Source organism: Somniosus microcephalus, chromosome 2 (genome assembly GCF_052327205.1).
Source record: "Somniosus microcephalus isolate GS21.2 chromosome 2, FLI_Smic_1.0, whole genome shotgun sequence".
Lineage (NCBI taxonomy): Eukaryota > Metazoa > Chordata > Chondrichthyes > Squaliformes > Somniosidae > Somniosus > Somniosus microcephalus.
The window spans coordinates 17,760,282-17,778,399 of NC_140988.1; the positions used below are offsets into that span (position 1 = coordinate 17,760,282).

The window sequence follows — 18,118 nt, forward strand, 5'->3', positions numbered from 1 at the left end:
GTGTTTTTACAGGACTATGGGGGGAAAAATTCAATTGGTTTGCGCCTCCCGTTAGCGCTCACGAAATTGATCAGACATTTTGCGGCGGCGCTAAACACTACCACCACGATCTCCTGCGCCGGCAGATCGTGACATCAGTCGAGTGTGCAACGCCCCGGTAGCGCCCCGGACCGGATATTGAGTGGCGCCCCCTGCCTTACCGCCTGCCGCTAGCAACAACAGGTTGAGGGGAGCGTTTTGCAGTCAGGAAGGGACTGGGGCAGCGCTAATTAAAAGCGACCGCTTCCTGCCTTTTTTTGTTGGTGACATTTTTGCGCCACGCATTCTGAGAGAGAGAGAGACTTCTGGAGAGATTCAACGCTGTGTGAAGGAGTTTTGGGTACTGAGCAGCACTTTGCAGGTTCATTTTGCTTTGCCCTTCCTTGGATCGATTTAGAAGAGACTGTGGGGGCTGCACTCTGAGCTCTTTCCCTGGGTCTCTCCATTGTTCTTTCCAGCAGATTTGATGTACAGGTCTCTCCAGGCCGAGATTCAAGGCTGCAATGAGCAGGATGTGGATGGAGAGCAAGATCAACCCTCCCCTTTAAGATAAAAACAGAAAATGCTGGAGAAACTCAGCAGGTCAAGCTGCATCTGTGAAGAGAGAAACAGAGTTAACGTTTTAGGTCGATGACCTTTCGTCAGAACTCCCCTTTAAGAACTGGCTGGCGCCAGTGTGTCTGTGTTCCATTGCTGACTGACATCACATGAGCTTTGCCAGCGCTCTGAGGTAGCGCCTTGCTCCTCGGCCTTTTCGCCTTAAGACAGTTCTGAAGCGCCTGATTTAGCGCTCCAATCACCCCCGGGGGCGATCAAAGCCGGAGGCGATAATTAGTGCCAGGCGCTAATCTTTGCGCCCGGCCGATAATTGCACCCCAAATAGGGCGATGCTGAATTTCTCCCCCTATAGCTTTACTGAGAATTAATTTGAAGGACTTAGAAACTGGAGTGAACCTTTGGCTTAGTGGTACTGCCTGCAACTGAATCAGAAGGTGAAGGGTTGGTGCCCCACTCCACAACAGTCCTGGTGAGTGGAGACTAGAATAGGGTGTCCAATTGTTGGGTTAACACTCATGCTCAGATGAAGTGACCACTGGCCCAGTGGTCGTATTCCCCCCTCTGAGTCGGAAGGGTTGGGTACGGGCACCACTCCAGACTGACCCAGTGAATGGAGACCAGAACACCATCTCTAAATACTGAGTTGGCATCCAGCGGGGTACAAACATCTGGACAGAGTGACCACTGGTTGGGTTCCTGCCCCACTCCAGATAGTTCCGGCGAGCGGAAAATGGGAGCGCCAGCTCTGAATACTGGGTTGGCATCCAGCGAGAGTCCTTGCGTCCGATGGGTGCAGGTAGCCCCCGCCCCCTCCCCTCATTGTAAAGGGTAGGTGGCATTCTTTAACCTTGGTTGCAGCCCACCTAGGAGAAGGTACTCCAAAGATAAAAACCATGAGAAAGGGAAACCACCTCTGCTACTCTTCCCTGGTGAGTGACTCAAGAATCTCGTACGTGAGACGTGAGTTGGGACCTGCCCTGGAGCACCACCAGACAGACTTGGAGACTAGTCCCACATGTAACTTTATATGAACGAATATTTCACTGCCAATGATGTCCTACCTAGTCAAACAAGAAACCCATAAGTTCATGTCAGCTTAATTAAAGGGATAATGTCACCAGACTGGGAAATTTCTGGGCAGGCCCCTTTAATTCAGTAACCCTGTTAAACTCCCCCTAACGACATTCTGCAACAAAAAGTTCTGAAATCAGGCAGCTGAAGTGTGGCTACCGTTACACTCTGTGCTATTCCGCTCTTCCATCAGTATACTGAGCGATAATACACCTTTAAACTCTTCAGGAAGTGTTCGGTAATGACTGAGAATGTCTTTTATTTGCTAGAATTTTTCACTATAAGGCTTGAGTAAGTGATAAAACTTGCGACCAGAAATCTAAATTTATTTCCCTTTTACACTGTCTCCTTGAAAAACAGAAGCTCGCCATCCGAATTCTAATGTATGAACACATCAGACCAGATTGGGAAGAACAAATAGATTCTTTTGAAGTTCCGGTGGAGTTTTAGCAAGCGCATTATGAAGCAAGCGGAAGCCAAGCGCAGGCAGCGCAAGGAGCGCACGTCAACCCAAGCACCCCACCCACCCGCCCCTTCAACCACCGTCTGCCCCACCTGTGACAGAGACTGTAGGTCCCGCATTGGACTCATCAGTCACCTGAGAACTCATTTTTAATGTGGAAGCAAGTCATCCTCGGTTCCAAGGGACTGCCTAAGAAGAAGAAGAAGAAGATGAAGTCAAACACTCTTGCTCCTGCCTATAACTACTTTAGTTATTGTCATTCACGGCAGCCGGTCATGGTCCAGTGCATGACTGCTGCAGTTTAAAAGGTAATGGGAGAATAGCCGCTATATTAGTGTGATATGGAGTAACCTGCCATTTATAGATTATGGGGCTGATGGAAAAAGGGTTTTGATTGACTGAAAACCATTGTAAAACCCACAATTAACTCCTGGTTTCATTCAGCCTCAGGCATCTGTATTGCCCTCCAGCAGCTGCTGTTGTGAACTGCAAGGACCGCACGGGCAGCAATAAATGTACCTGCGAAGAAAGTTGTTGCAAACTCCCCACCCCGCCCATTAGCTTCACGGTGCGTCAGCTGGTACACGCACCGCTGGAAGTGGCACGGCATCATACAGTCCAACCAAGGCCCCGGGTTTGATTCCCCGTGGTACGCAATACTGCAATCGGCCTTGGTTCCCAAGTCTGATGGGAGTGGTTCTCACTCCTCCTCATCCAGTGGTTGCTGGAACCTGCAGATGTGGCACTGAGCCACGCGTCGCTGATTTTTTTTTAAAAACACCCAGGCAGATTTCACTGGTCAACGGTAACGCCACTAACCTTTCTCGCGTGATGGTTTAGCCTGTGTGTTGCCCACAATCTGCCAATACGTGCCCTTGGATCCGTGGTGGCTGCCCTTCTTGGTGTGTTCTTGAATGTCCCCGGCGGGGGTTCTGCGAGCGGTGCCTTCAAGAAGCGGTACACAGATACCTGAGGGAAAGGACGACAATGGCAGCAACTAAACCGGGATTAGCACACACTTCGCGCTCGTGGCCAAAGATTAGCCGCAATTAATCCATTGGGTCCAGAGAAAGTTAAAGGGGCCTTGTCAGCCCAAGGTAAATCTTTCATTTGTCCCCAAACGCATGCCACAATGTTATCATTTGCACGGAAATATCTCACTGCATCTTACACCGTCATCATGAAAAGAATATTTAATTCTTCTCCATCTCCACCGACCCACCATTAACACCATGTGTGTGTCTATATAGGTATGTGTGCTGTGTACATATATGCATGTGTGTGTGGATGTGTATGTGGATGTACAAGTACATTTGTCTGTGTGCATGAGTGTGTGTGTGCTTGTGTGTAGGTGTGCATCTGTGTGTGAATAAGTACATGTGTGTGTGCATGCACATATATATCTGTGTGTATAAAATCTGTGTGTGTCTAAATACCAGTCGTGATTACAATAACGTGCCACCTGTGGCTCAGTTGGAGCACTTTCACCTTAGAGTCAGAATGTTGTAGGTTCAAGCCCCACTCCAGAGAGTTAAAGAACATAATCTAGGCTGACACTCCAGTGCAGTGCTGAGGGAGTGCTGCACTGTCGGAGGTGCCATCTTTCGGATGAGACATTAAACCGAGGCCCCGTCTGCTCTCTCAGGCGGATGTAGAAGATCCCATGGCACTATTTTGAATAAGAGCAGTGGAGTTCTGGCCAATATTTATCCCTCAATCAACATCACTAAAACAGATTATCTGTTCATTAACTCATTGCTGTTTGTGGGAGCTTGCTGTGCGCAAATTGGCTGCCGCGTTCCCTACATTACAACAGTGGCTACACTCCAGAAAGTACTTCATTGGCTGTAAAGCCCTGAGGTTATGAAAGGTACTAACCAAATGCAGGTTCTTTCTTTTTTTTCAATAACCTTTTTCTAGTTTCAATGACGCTTTTGTCACATTATTAGAACAGGGAGCTTATGTGGGAGTCAGGAGTCAGTATTATATCATATTGGAGAGGTCGTTCTTGAATCTTTTACATGGCACAATATATTTCATGACCTGAATATATCAAATACATGTTACTTTTTCCCTTTTTAAAAAATCTCAGCTGCTGTAACAATTCCATATGTATCGGGGCTGAAATCGGAGTGAGCTTCTCAATCTGATTCTATCACAATGGGATTTGCATCAGTCAAAAAAGTGTGAAGTGTGTCCTAATATACCTAATTTTCCTTTTTTCTCTCTCCCACATGGCAGCTGTCTTTCACTCTGCCAGCGCATTTCACACTTCATCTAGAACCATTGTCTGTTTCTTTACCTGTCCTATTACCATCTCGTCTCACCTTGAATATCTCTTAATGTCTCTTCTTTCATCCCCTCCCCCATTTCCCAGCCCCCAAACTGCCTTTTGTTTCATTTCCTGCCTTTTCTCTCAGTTCTGACGAAGGGTTTCGAGCCGAAACGTTGACTCTATTTCTCTCTCCACGGACGTTGCCTGGCCTGCTGAGTTTTTCCAGCGTTTTCTGTTGTTATTCCTAATTTACACTATTTGAGTAGGCCTGTCTTTTTAAAGGTTCACTGTTGCCATTGTAAAGTATTCTTGTTTCGTATTCTTGCTCCAGAAAGATCAGGTATATAAAAAAAACGTGCAGAACCATATCTACTTTAGAAACGTTGCTTTACGCGGGCTGATTCTATCAAGTTTATGCTCACATCGGTGTGATCATGGATTAAAAATAAAAGATGGCCCCGTTCATTTTTCTCCCCTTAATAAAGCATAAAAAAATAACTCCTGTTAAATTTACTTTTGCCAAAATTGTGCGGTGAAATTAAAAGAAACAGGAAGTTTCCACCAGTCTGCTAAAAGTGACATACAAAGCAGCTCGGGGGCGGCGGAATAGGGCTTCGAGTTGACAACGCCATAGGCCGAATGGCCTCATTCTGTGTCACAGGGCAGGATTTTCATTGAGCCGTGGAGGCGGGATTGGAGGCGTGTGGGGGATTAAAATCTTGAAATCGGGGTGGCACGAACCCATCCCGCCCCAACCCGCCTCCATGCCAGTTTCAAAGAAGGCGGGTACCCGACCCGCGCTGGGACCCGCCTCCCCGAGGCGGGAAGGGGATTAGTGCCAATTAACTGCCTGTTAACAGGCAGTTTTTAGCCTAATCCCTATTTTTATTCCTGAAGTGTGGGATTCCTGACGGCTCCAAACCACGCCAAGTTAGCGAGGCGGGCCGTCGGGATGAAGGGCTTGGGGGGTTCGAGATGTCTGGTGTTCAGGTGAGAGATGGGTGCATGATTGCAGAGGTAAGTGTGTTTGGTGTGTGCAAAGTGTTTAAAGAAGTTTTACTTACATGTACTTACCTTTACAGCCTTCCTTCCTTCAGGTCTCGGGAGTCCCTCATCTCACCAGCACAGAAAGCAGAATGGCCACGATCTGTCAAAATCTGCAGCATTCAGCCTTCTGTTCTGGGGAGATCTCTAAATCATCCTGAGAGGAAGGAATTAACTTAGAGTACAGATTGTCAGTGTTTGACAGCTTCAAAGAGCTGTCAAACGCTGATATTTCATCTGTCAAAAGCTCTTGACAGATGAAATGCCTGTCTGTGACGTCACCTGTTGCCGGGTGGCCTTAATTGGCCTGCTGAGCCCGCTGGGTGGGCTCAACAAGGTCAATCAAGTCAAAATCGTGTGGGTCGGCCACAACTCGATGGAGACGGGACTACAACCCTGAAAGTTGTAGTCCCGCCTCCTACACGCCTCCTCAATGAAAATCCAGCCCACAATGTCTGCAATTCTAATTGATTTTCCCCGAGCACAAAATTACATCGCACTTGTTTTCAGTCGCTGTTTTCAGTTGAAGTCCATGTCCTGTGGAGAACGGGCAGATCGCAACTTCTGATCCGATGTGCCTGTCCTGCACCCGAGCAAGGGGATAAAGAACGTTAGGGCCATTCTCTATTATGGGCTGTGTGCAATCTCTTCATTAAAGTGAGATGAAGCCACAGCGCAACATGGTTGCAACGAATTCAAAAAATAAAAACAAGGGGGCAGTTTTGCACTCAGCATGGGCAGAGGAGCCAGTGTGAAGGATTGGGAGGCCTTGGGTACTCGGTGTCGCTATCAAGAACTCCCGAATCTGCGTAGGGAGCAAAATGAAATGATAAACGCACAGCCGAAGAACGGCTTCTGAAATCGCTCTGCGACAAAAGCTCATGGAGGGTGGAATTGGTCTTCGACAGTAGCGCAAAAAACGGGCAGCAACAAATTGGCCGCCCGCTTGAAAAACCCACCCCATTTTCTTCCCCCCGCTGACTTCAATGGAAAACAAAGTCAGACAGGGCATAAAATAGACTGTCGATTTGCTATTGCTGATTTTGCTCTACCTCCCGTGACCAATTCCACCACCATTCTCTTTCACAAGTGTCGATTTGTCCACCTATCATGCTGCATGGACATGACGAGACTGTTAATAAATTTAATATGTTCCCAAACTTCTTCGAAGTATACTGAACATCTAGCTATCTGAATTTCAATCATCTAAAGTCCATTCCCTGCAGCTGTTGTTTGTCTTCCAAATAAACTTCTCTCTGTAGTTTCTAGTATCCGGGTAACCTGAGCTCTCAGCTACCTCAGAGTGGAGAACTCTGAACCAGGTGTAGGGATTTGCACTGAATCTCAAGCTATAATCCAACCTGGTGCGAATTAGGCTGATTTGGAAAAACCTAGAATCAGATGTGTTGCCCTTTCAGATACCCTGGGGTCGATTTTAACTCTGGGGGGATGGGTAGGGGGTGAGTGTGAAACGCAGTTGCCAGAGAGAATTTGAAACTCGGGCTATTTTAACTCCCGGGCCTCACTAACATGCCACCAGTCTGGAACAGGCGGGAATTGGGCAGGAAATGGCACCTGGGCCTCCGGAAAATCGTGCGGCCCTCGGCTGCCCACCGACATGAAGGTAGGCGTGGGAAAGACAGTTCCAGGAGGGTCTTGCTTGAGGGGCCCGGAGGAGCATGTTAGCCTTTACCTCAAAGGGGCTGGATTTAATGCTTATTTTTGTCTTTCTAATGCCTTTTCATTGTCTGACTGTGATGAACTATTAGATGCATGGCAGATGCAGTATAATGTGGATAAATGCGAGGTTATCCACTTTGGTGGCAAAAACAGGAAGGCAGATTATTATCTGAACGGCAATAGATTGGGAAAAGGGGAAGTGCAACGAGACCTGGGTGTCCTTGTGCATCAGTCGCTGAAGGTAAGCATGCAGGTGCAGCAGGCGGTTAAGAAGGGTCGATTAGTCTTATATTTGCTAGAGTTTAGAAGAATGAGAGGGGATCTCATTGAAACTTATAAAATTCTAACAGGACTAGACAGACTAGATGCAGGAAGGCTGTTCCCGATGATGGGGGAGTCCAGAACCAGGGGTCACAGTCTAAGGATAAGGGGCAAGCCATTTAGGACTGAGATGAGGAGGAATTTCTTCACCCAGAGAGTGGTGAACCTGTGGAATTCTCTACCACAGAAGACAGGTGAGGCCAATTCATTAAATATATTCAAGAAGGAGTTAGATATATTTCTTAAGGCTAAGGGGATCAAGGGATATGGGGAGAAAGCAGGGACAGGGTACTGAGTTTGGATGATCAGCCATGATCTCATTAAATGGCGGAACAGGCTCGAGGGGCTGAATGGCCTACTCCTGCTCCTATCTTCTATGTTTCTATTATCTAATCATTCGGTATTGACCATTTTGGGGCGCTAACATCACCTGGGCATTAACTTTCGCGCCCGGCGCTGATTAGCACCGGTGACCGCGAAATTGAGTTTTAGCGCCCCAAGATGGAAGTGGAGTGCTAAATCAAGCACTGCACTTCCTTCTTGGGGTACTAACGTCGGAGAGCAGGGCGGAGACCTCAGCAGTGCTGCATATCGGGCCGTGCAGCGCTGCCGCGTTCAAAAACTCCTTCCCTCCCTTAAAGGGAAGGGCCATCGCTGCTGGCTCTGCAATAGAAAAATTACCTACCTGGACCGCCAAGGCAACCGCGATCCCGCGCGATCAGCCCGGCGCTCAGGCAGAGTGCAGGGCTGATCGATCGCAAAGCAGGAACCCATGAAAAAAACTAGAACAAGGAAAGCTACGTTTTTTTTCCACTTACCTCTGCCACCTCGCCTTTAATCATCGCCCCTCCCCGAAGCAGCCGACTGCCCGATGCGCGCCTCCTGCAGCTGTCGGTGTTTTCGACCGGCGCTGCTGCAGGGGGCGGAAGTCAATTTCGGGTCCGAGGCGCTACCGGGGCGATGCGTATGCTGATGACGTCATGATCTCCGGGTGAAGGAGATAATGATGTCATCGGCGTGCGCATCACCCCAATGCCATAGCACCGCCGCAAAACTCTTGCCAAATATGGCGGGAGTCGATGTCAGCGCCGCACCCGGTCGCAAAGCCATTTGCGCCCCATTAGCGACCCCCATTACATTTACTTCTATAAAGGGGCAGACCTAGCTCCCACTCTCCAGCACTGAGGAAGTGTCTCCACCTTAAATGTCAACCCATGTTTTCTAATTACAGATGCCAAAGGACCTGCTTTGTAGTTCAGCATTTGTTGTTTTTTACAGTTAAGTGTTCCCCTTTGTCTGCTTTAACTCTTCCAGGTTTTAAAATAGCAATTTTTTTCACTGTAGTATGAAATTACTCACATATTGGTTTGGAGACTTCTTAATTCATGAACAATGTACATAGAGGGTAAAAGGGTAAGGGAAGAAATCCCCACCAGTCCCTTCTGCAAAGTGCAACTGTTTAACACGGAAAAACACTTACACAGCTTTTTTTTTTAACTCTGTAGCGGATTCAGTGCCAGTAACCCTCTTGTGATTTAGAGTTGCTCTCAGATGCTCCAAATTTAACTGCCAAGTTATCCATCATCTTGAAAGTTTTGGCCCAAGCCATGATTATTGGTATGATCTATGGCCATTCCACTGGTGATCTTGTTGGATGACTCACTAGCCTCTGGAGCCCTACTCTTCGGCACTTTGGTGATTCATATACCATTACTGTGGACATCATCAAAACCTCTGAGAAGGTCTGGCACTCTTGCACATGGGTTCCCATCAAAGCTATAATTATGGCTATTAGTTTCTGCTCAAACTACCCCATCTGTGCTCTCGTTTAGTAACTCTAACTCATTTTTTTTCAACTGAACTCAGGGATTTCCCTAGCTTCTGGCCTCTCTTGCACACTTCCTGCTCCATATGAATCACCCCATGCAGTCGTCATTTAATCGTTCTCTCAGCATTCATCAGCCACTTTCATACACCGTGCCTTCAGTACATGCAGCCTCGATTCCTCTTGCAGTGCAGCAGTTGAAAGATCAAAATCTCTTCCATGCCCAATGTTATAAATCTCACATCATCATAAAGAAACTACTCATGAAATAACACTGGACGGCCAGCTGGTGGCGCCGTCCAAGGAGTATAAATACTCGGGCGTGGGCCCAGCTTGCTCAGGGACATTTTGTAAGACAGGAACTAGTGAAGTACAACTAGACCTCCATGTTCTGAAACAAGTTGATTAAAGCCTTGCTTTATACTCAAACCAAGTGCGTAGTGAGTTTTATTACATCACCCTCCAATGCAGTTTCTTTAAGAACATAAGAATTAAGAGCAGGAGTAGGCCGTACGGCCCCTTGAGCCTGCTCCGCCATTCAATAAGATCATGGCTGATCTTCGACCTCAACTCCACTTTCCTGCCCGATCCCCATATCCCTTGATTCCCCTAGAGTCCAAAAATCTCTCTATCTCAGTTCTTCAGATACAATTTATTCCTCTTTCTCACGAGCCTCACAAGAGCTATCAGCTCTTATTTGTGATTGTTTCAATCTTAATCCTTCTTCATCTGTTTATATTCCCAGCCCCACCATCGCCTCTGATCGCAAGTGGAACCCCCACGTATGCTCCCTTGCGCAGGAGTCTGGAGTGGGGCTTGAACCTATGACTCCCTGACTCAGAGGCAAGGATGCTACCACTAAGAAAAGGCTAGCGTGCAAAGGTTAAAATAACTTGTGTCAAGTTATAATCAGAGTCCATCTATTATTTAGGAATGGGTTATAGTTTGCAATGTACAGCTGTACCAAAGCATTACTGAGGTGTTACCGATTATAATAATGGTATAACTGCTATTTAATTGATAATGCTATTCTTTGTTATCCTAGACACAGATCAGGAGCACGGTGGCATAGTGGTTAGCACTGTTGCCTCACAGCGCCAGGGACCCGGGTTCGAATCCGGCCTCGGGTGACTGTCTGTGTGGAGATTGCACATTCTCCCTGATTTCTCCGGGTGCTCTGGTTTCCTCCCACAGTCCAAAGATGTGCAGGTTAGGTTGATTGGCTATGATAAATTGACCCTTAGTGTTAGGGGGATTAAATACGTGGGGTTACGGGGATAGGGTGGGATATGTGTTGGTGCAGGGGTTACGGGGATCGGGTGGGATATGTGTCGGTGCAGGCTCGATGGGCCGAAATGGCCTCTATCTGCACTGTGGGGTTTCTGTGTTTTCTGTGAGGAGCACATACTAGGAAGAATGCCTTGTTGACTCTCAAGGTACGTTTCTAATTTTTTTTCCGTTGTATGTTAGGCAGATACCAACAAGGTTGAACTAGAGACAACAGCGGCAAGGCGAGATGCATTCTGAATCAAACCCTGGTGGTTTCTGTGAACACAGAAGACTTGGAGAAATTGCACTAGGTTAACAATTGGCAGATCACGGGTTTTCCACTGCCCAGTCAATGCTCCAACAACAATGTGGCAATCAGTGATGGATAACTCACAAAGCTCGAGGCAACAACACTGTCTGGGAGAAAATTCCACCGACTGGAGGACCAGAGTGGGAAGCTTCGCTGTTGATACCAGGGCTAGCAGATTTAAGGGGAAGGGGAAGTGCAACGAGACCTGGGTGTCCTTGTGCACCAGTCACTGAAGGTAAGCATGCAGGTGCAGCAGGCGGTTAAGAAGGCAAATGGTATGTTGGCCTTCGTAGCGAGAGGATTCGAGTACAGGAACAAGGATGTCTTGCTGCAGTTGTACCGGGCCTTGGTGAGACCACACCTTGAGTATTATGTGCCGTTTTGGTCGCCTTTTCTGAAGAAGGATGTTCTTGCCATGGAGGGAGTGCAGCGAAGATTCACCAGACTGATACTTGGGATGGCAGGAATGACGTATGAGGAGAGATTGGGTCGATTGGGCTTATACTCGCTGGAGTATAGAAGAATGAGAGGTGATCTCATTGAAACTTATAAAATTCTAACAGGACTAGATAGACTAGATGCAGGAAGGATGTTCCCAATGGCGTGGGAGTCCAGAACCAGGGGTCACACTCTAAAGATAAGGGGTAAGCCATTTAGGACTGAGATGAGGAGGAATTTCTTCACCCAGAGAGTGGTGAACCTGTGGAATTCTCTACCACAGAAGGCAGTTGAGGCCAATTCATTAAATATATTCAAGAAGGAGTTAGATATATTTCTTAAGGCTAAAGGGATCAAGGGATATGGGGAGAAAGCAGGGACAGGGTACTGAGTTTGGATGATCAGCCATGATCTCATTGAATGGCAGAGCAGGCTCGAGGGGCCGAATGGCCAACTCCTGCTCCTATCTTCTATGTTTCTGTGTAAATTACGTGGAAAGGTTGATAAAGGGATTTGATAGGGTAGATACAGAGAAACTATTTCCGCTGGTGAGGGGAATCCAGAACAAGAGAGCACAATCTGAAATATTAGAGCCAGGCCATTCAGGAGTGAAATCAGCGAGCAATTTTTCACACAAACAACTTATTGGTTTGATACAGGATGTTGAGGGGCGGCTGCAGTAGCTCCGATGTTCTTGGCAGTGGAAGTCTGTCTTAAGTACTAAAAACTCTTGTGGTGTCATCTCAACAGACAGCCCAACCACGCTTGTCTTCTGTTGTGGAGACTGTCCTTTGGCATTGGAGCAGACCTGCCTCATTAAGTCTACTGGTCTTTGAACTGCGGTGAGTCCAGGAACAAGAGACCACTTTCCTCTGTGACCGTCAGACAGTGTTATAATATTCCATTCCATTGTAGATCAAGGTATTGTGGAACACCAAAGTTGAAGATAATGACAAATACCATGGAGCTTTCATCAGGGTTGGTGCTCCTTTGACCAGCTTTTCCAGCTGTTTTCCCCAATTGTTTGCACAGATCAGATATGATTAAGGAGCCAAGAAGCTGAATGTTTGTAGTTGAATTTATAATGCTGCTGTCATGGAGTGGAAATGGATGGACAACATCATGATCCATCTCTCTTGGCAGAGGTATTGGCTGGGTCTTGTTAGCGCTGAGGGTAACATGCTGTTTTCCTTTGCAGTGAATGATCTATTATAGGGTCTTTTGCTCCCAATAGACAGGACTGCAACAGTTCAGCACTGATTCTATGACATGCTCCTTTTGAGCATGGCCCCCTGCTGGGCACACAGAATCAGTGAATTCATCCTTCTATATCAGCCTGCAGTGGTTTGGTCATTGCATGTCTTACAGATGGAGCGTTAACCACTCGCTAAAGGCTGGTGTCATCAACAACAAAAAAACATCAGCTTGGATGAGATCCAGCAGATTTTTGTTGAGAATGAGGGAAGGAAATTGGCCCAGTCAAAATTCCCTGCGCGATCCCTACCTAAGCACTGCAGTGCAAGCTGAATGTCCATTTATCATAAACTGATGCTTGTGGGAACCTTAGAGAGTCATGAATTGCAAAGGGGGGTGATACTTCTGCCGTGCCTGACACTTCAAAACAAATTCATGTGGTGTTTTTTGGGAAGTGTGGTTTCCAATGAAGCTTTTAAAACAAGTGCCAGGATGCAGATGTGATCACTCTGCACTCTCCTTTGTTGAATCACCAATGTTCTCAGCTGCCATGCTAGATCCCTGTTACTGTTCCGTTAAACAGTACGGTTAACCGCGATCACTTGCTCCCAGTGGGCAGTGCCGCAAACACGGTTCAACGCTGGGAACAGGGAATCATGGGACTACTCCTTATAAGTACTATTTGTAACAGAGAGCTGGAATGAATTTTTTTTTTTCATTCAAAAGATGTGGACATCACTGGCAAGGCCAGCATTTATTACCCATCCCTAATTGCCCTTGAGAAGGTGGTGGTGAGCCGCCTTCTTGAACCGCTGCAGTCCGTGTAGTGCAGGTACTCCCACAGTGCCGTTAGGGAGGGAGTTCCAGGATTTTGACCCAGCGACGATGAAGGAACGGCCGATATATTTCCAAGTCAGGATGGTGTGTGACTTGGAGGGGAACTTGCTGGTGATGGTGTTCCCATGCGCCTGCTGCCCTTGTCCTTCTAGGTGGTAGAGGTTGCGGGTTTGGGAGGTGCTGCCGAGGAAGCCTTGGCGAGTTGATGGAATCCATCTTGTAGATGGTACACACTGCAGCCACGGTATGCCAGTGGTGGAGGGAGTGAATGTTTAAGATGGTGGGTGGGATGCTAATCAAGCGGGCTGCTTTGTCCTGGATGGTGTCGAGCTTCTTGAGTGTTATTGGGGCGGCACTCATCCAGGCAAGTGGAGAGTGTTCCATCACTGAAATGCCGCATTTCTTCATTTGAAAGTCATTTCCATCATACAGCCATCAACATGTGCCGGCACAGTGCTTCCTCAGAATGAGCCAGAGTGCTCAGGCAAACCAAAATTTATTAAATGAACAATTGGGATTTTGGAAATGGGCACAATTAGAAAATATTTAAAGTCTACTGCACTAAAATTAGTCCCGTTCATGCTGAGGCAGAGATGACATTTGTTCCACAGCCTCAGCAATTCTTTATAGAGTAAATCCAGGGATCTAGTGTTCTCATTACCACATATTATGAAAAAAAATCTCCTTGAGATTACACAGGATATACGGCACAGAAACAGGCCATTCGGCCCAACCCGTCCATGCCGGCGTTTATGCTCCACTCGAGCCTCCTCCTGTCTTTCCTCATCCAACTCGATCAGCATAACCCTCTATTCCTTTCTCCCTCATATGCTTGTCTAGCCTCCCCTTAAATGCATCTATACTTTTCGCTTCAAATTAGTCTTGCAGCTTTCCCCATATACTTTATATGTTTCATCTGCTAACATACAGTCTAATGTTTGCAGCGGGTTATACAGGACATTGTGGGAGTGAAATTGAACCTCATTACACCACCTTTCCAGACAGTAAACAGATGCATAAAGGTCCAATAGAGGGGGCCAACCTCCCACGCCCGAACAGCACTGGAAAGACTTCTGACGCCATACTGGTTTGGACGCGTAGAGATGTCCCTGATGACTGCCTAAAACAGTTAGACTCCTTGAATGTTCTAATACGATTAGGATACAAACCACAAATTGGTTTCCCCTGAATGCAGCAGTAGATCAGGATTACCAGGTCTGTATGCGGCCTAAGCAGTCATCTTTAAAGGGTGTGGAGATGCCAGTGTTGGACTGGGGTGGACAAATGTAAGAAGTCACACAACACCAGGTTATAGTCCAACAGTTTTATTTGAAATCACAAGCTTTCGGAGCGCTGCTCCTTCGTCAGGTGAAGTGGAGAGATGCATAAAGACACAACTTATATAGTCAAAGAATAATGCCAAATGTTTACAGGTAATCTTTCTAACTGCCCTTTATCACACCTTAATCGTCTGGCAGTGTTCTCTGACTATATAAGTTGTGTCTTTATGCATCTCTCCACTTCACCTGACGAAGGAGCAGTGCTCCGAAAGCTTGTGATTTCAAATAAAACTGTTGGACTATAACCTGGTGTTGTGTGACTTCTTACATCTTTAAAGGGAGCGCTGGAGGCTTTGTAAAAGTTTTGTAAAAAATACCCATCTGAATGTGAGACAGTGGGAGCATGAGTGCTCCTCCTGACTCCGCAATAAAACTGCGAGCCCCCGACAGCCGCAGCTCGCCCCCGATTGCCACCCCGCACCATTACTTGAAATAATGACCAGATAATCTGTTTTAGTGACGTTGTTTTAGGGATAAATATTGGCCAGGACAGCGGGGAGAACTCCCCTGCTCTTCTTCGAATAGTGCCATGGGCTCTTTCACGTCCACCTGAGAGAGCAGGCTGGGCCTCGGTTTAGTGTCTCATCTGAAAGACGGCACCTCCGACAGTGCAGCACTCCCTCAGCACTGCACTGGAGTGTCAGCCTAGATTTATGTGCTCAAGTCTCTGGAGTGGGGACTTGAACCCACAAAACCTTCTGACTCAGAGGCGAGAGAGAGCTACCCACTGAGCCATGGCTGACACCGAACCTAACCCAACCCGCCCGGTGGGAGACCGCCTGTTTTACACACCGCGCCCCCCAAACCCCCCGGCCGATTTAACTTTTCGTTGCCCACCTAGCAAGTTAGGTTAAAAGCCAACGTACCATTACTGCAGTAGTTACCCGGGCAGCACATCGAGTCTCTGTGGCAACGTTTCTTCCTTCTCCTGCAGGATAGGCAGGCCGGGTATCCTTGGTGGTGCGAATGGTGACAGTAGCCACTGGGTCCACACTCTTTATCACTGCTGCACGCTTGATTCTGAAGGGTACAAAAAAAAATACTGTATATATTTTTTTTTAAAAGCAGTCAGTTGGTGTGAGGCAAACACTCTAGATTGAGGGGGTGGGGGATGTGGGCAGGGGGGGTGCTGTGTTAAATCTACCCAGCACTTGTGCCCTGAAGGGTAGAGTATCAGGTTTTGATGTGCTCTTGGTTGTAAAGATTGGCTGTACTCAGTGAGCTACCTCACGTTATTGAGTGCCTGTGAAAGCTAGCTTTGTCTGAAATCATTTTCACACAGATATCCTCTTCTTATCTCAGTCACAGCGTCATGCCCCCTCAAACAATGTCCCCTCGCTTCACAGTAACCATCAGAGACTTTGCTTTACTTACTACTTGCTGTTGGCGGGAGGGAGCGGAGAGAAAAGAGAGACAATTAACGCGGCAGCAGCGTAGCTGGGAGGGTCGTGGCAGAGCGGTACGAGTAGTGTGTCTGCACCAAGGCAACAACATGGTCAAAGCTACTCCACCTACACTGAGAGCACCTCTGTGTGACAAGCACTACAGACTGAGCCAGAAACTCAGACCTCAAGTGTTCTTTTACTGTGAAAGAATGATTATAAGTTCACAAAAATACCTATTATAATATATCAAAAATGTACACGTCTGAATGCGTTTCCTGTCAACTTTATTATGGGATCTGCTTATGTAAACATGTCACGCTGCCACCAGAGCTGCTTGTCAGTGGAAGCTCTGCAGCGCCATCACTGGTGGGAGAGTGTAATTACAAGGCGACAAGTTTACATAGGAAAGGAAAGGACTTAGTACTGAGATAGCGCCTTTCATGACCTCAGGACTTCCCAAAGTACTTTACAGCCAATGAAGTACTTTTGCAGTGTCATCACTGTTGTAATGTAGGAAACGCAACAGCCAATTTGCGCACAGCAAGGTCCCACAAACAGCATTGAGATACATGACCAGATCACCTGTTTAGTGATGCTGGTCAATTGACCATGGAGCAACGCAGCCAGTTTCCATTATAAATGTGGATTTATAACGGAAACATAACAATAAGGACAGAATGTATAATTTCAAAATGGGGACTGAATTAGACAGTGCTCGATGGTCCAATTATCCCCGACCTCTAACCCTGCCACCTGAAGACTGTACGCGGTTTTATCTCCCCTTCTGCAATGTGATGGGAGGTCACCTAGTCATTGAAAAAAAAATACATGACTCATTCTTCATTCTGCATTTTCAAAATATGTTGACCTTTTAACATTCGCCCTAAGTTTCATGTATCCCATTACACTTCTGAAACTTTCTGTAAATATTTTAATCAAAAATGTTGGCTGTAATCTATATATATATAAAAGAGTTGGTTTGTCTGTTTGTCTGTTTGTCTGTCTGTCTGTTTGTCTGTCTGTCCGCTATACACTCAAAAGTTATAGAGCGTACCTACAAGCATGTTATATCAAAAGAAAGCTTATCATTAGGGGAGTCTCATAGGCGTATTTACTTTTTGGTCAGATAAAAATTGTTCGGACACTATACAAAAAACGTTCAAAAAAAGGACAAAATCCGCTCATTAGCGGTTGACCAATCCTACCGCTCATTAGCATTGAGTGACGTGATGGTTGACCAATTGGGGGGGGCGTTTCATGGCATTTGTGGGCGGGGCCTAATCGTTCAAACTGCCGAGCGGGAGCTGAGCTGTGGTGAGCGGCGGCCATTAAACACCTGCCGGGCCTCAAGCTCAAAAAGTGGTAATGGAGGTGAGGAAATTGTTGATTCATTAGTACTGACACATTAAATATAGATTTCCAGCAAAAAAAAAGTTGGTTTTAAAAGAAAAAAAAATCCATTTGCAAAGGGAACTCGGGCTTTCCCCCCCTCGGCGGTGGATGAGCTGCCTGCAGGCCTCAGGCCTCGAAGCCTCGGCCTCTCCTCACTAGCCACGCCCGAGCTAGGCACCACCCGTCCCGCTGGGCCCGATTCCAAACCAGCAGCCTGCGATTGCCGCCATCTTGGTAAAGGCTGGCGGGGCCGGGCATAGCCGTCGCCGCCATCTTGGTAAAGGCTGGCGGGGCGGGACGGAGCCTAGCGGGAGGTGAGTTGGGGGTCGCTCGGCCCAGTCCTCAGCTCCGTTTGCGGCCGGGGACTCGGGCTTTCCCCTCCTCGGCCCGGTCCCGGGGCTCGGCTCCGTTTGCGGCCGGGGACTCGGGCTTTACCCCCCTCGGCCCGATCCCGGGGCTCTGCTCCATTTGCGCCCGTGGGCCGGGGACTCGGCCTTTCCCCCCCTCGGCCCGGTCCCGGGGCTCGGCTCCGTTTGCGGCCGCGGGCCGGCGACTCAGCCTTTCCCCCCCTCAGCCCAGTCCTGGGGTTTGGCTCTGTTTGCGGCCGCAGGCCGGGGACTCAGCCTTTCCCCCCCCTCGGCCCAGTCCCGGGGCTCGGCTCAGTGTCCGGGCCTGAG

The 18,118-nt window shown here is 47.7% G+C and overlaps 1 protein-coding gene across 1 annotated transcript in view; it reads right to left on the bottom strand.

The window, feature by feature from the left end:
* The window catches only part of dkk2 (dickkopf WNT signaling pathway inhibitor 2), a 49,655-nt gene that overhangs the window by 10,126 nt on the left and 21,411 nt on the right, over positions 1-18,118 (bottom strand). The window contains exons 2-3 of the mRNA XM_086003472.1: positions 15,531-15,684; positions 2,951-3,100 (exon numbers count right to left, since the gene is read on the bottom strand). Coding sequence (XP_085859598.1) covers positions 2,951-3,100; positions 15,531-15,684 — 304 coding nt within the window. The remainder of the gene's footprint in view (positions 1-2,950; positions 3,101-15,530; positions 15,685-18,118) is intronic.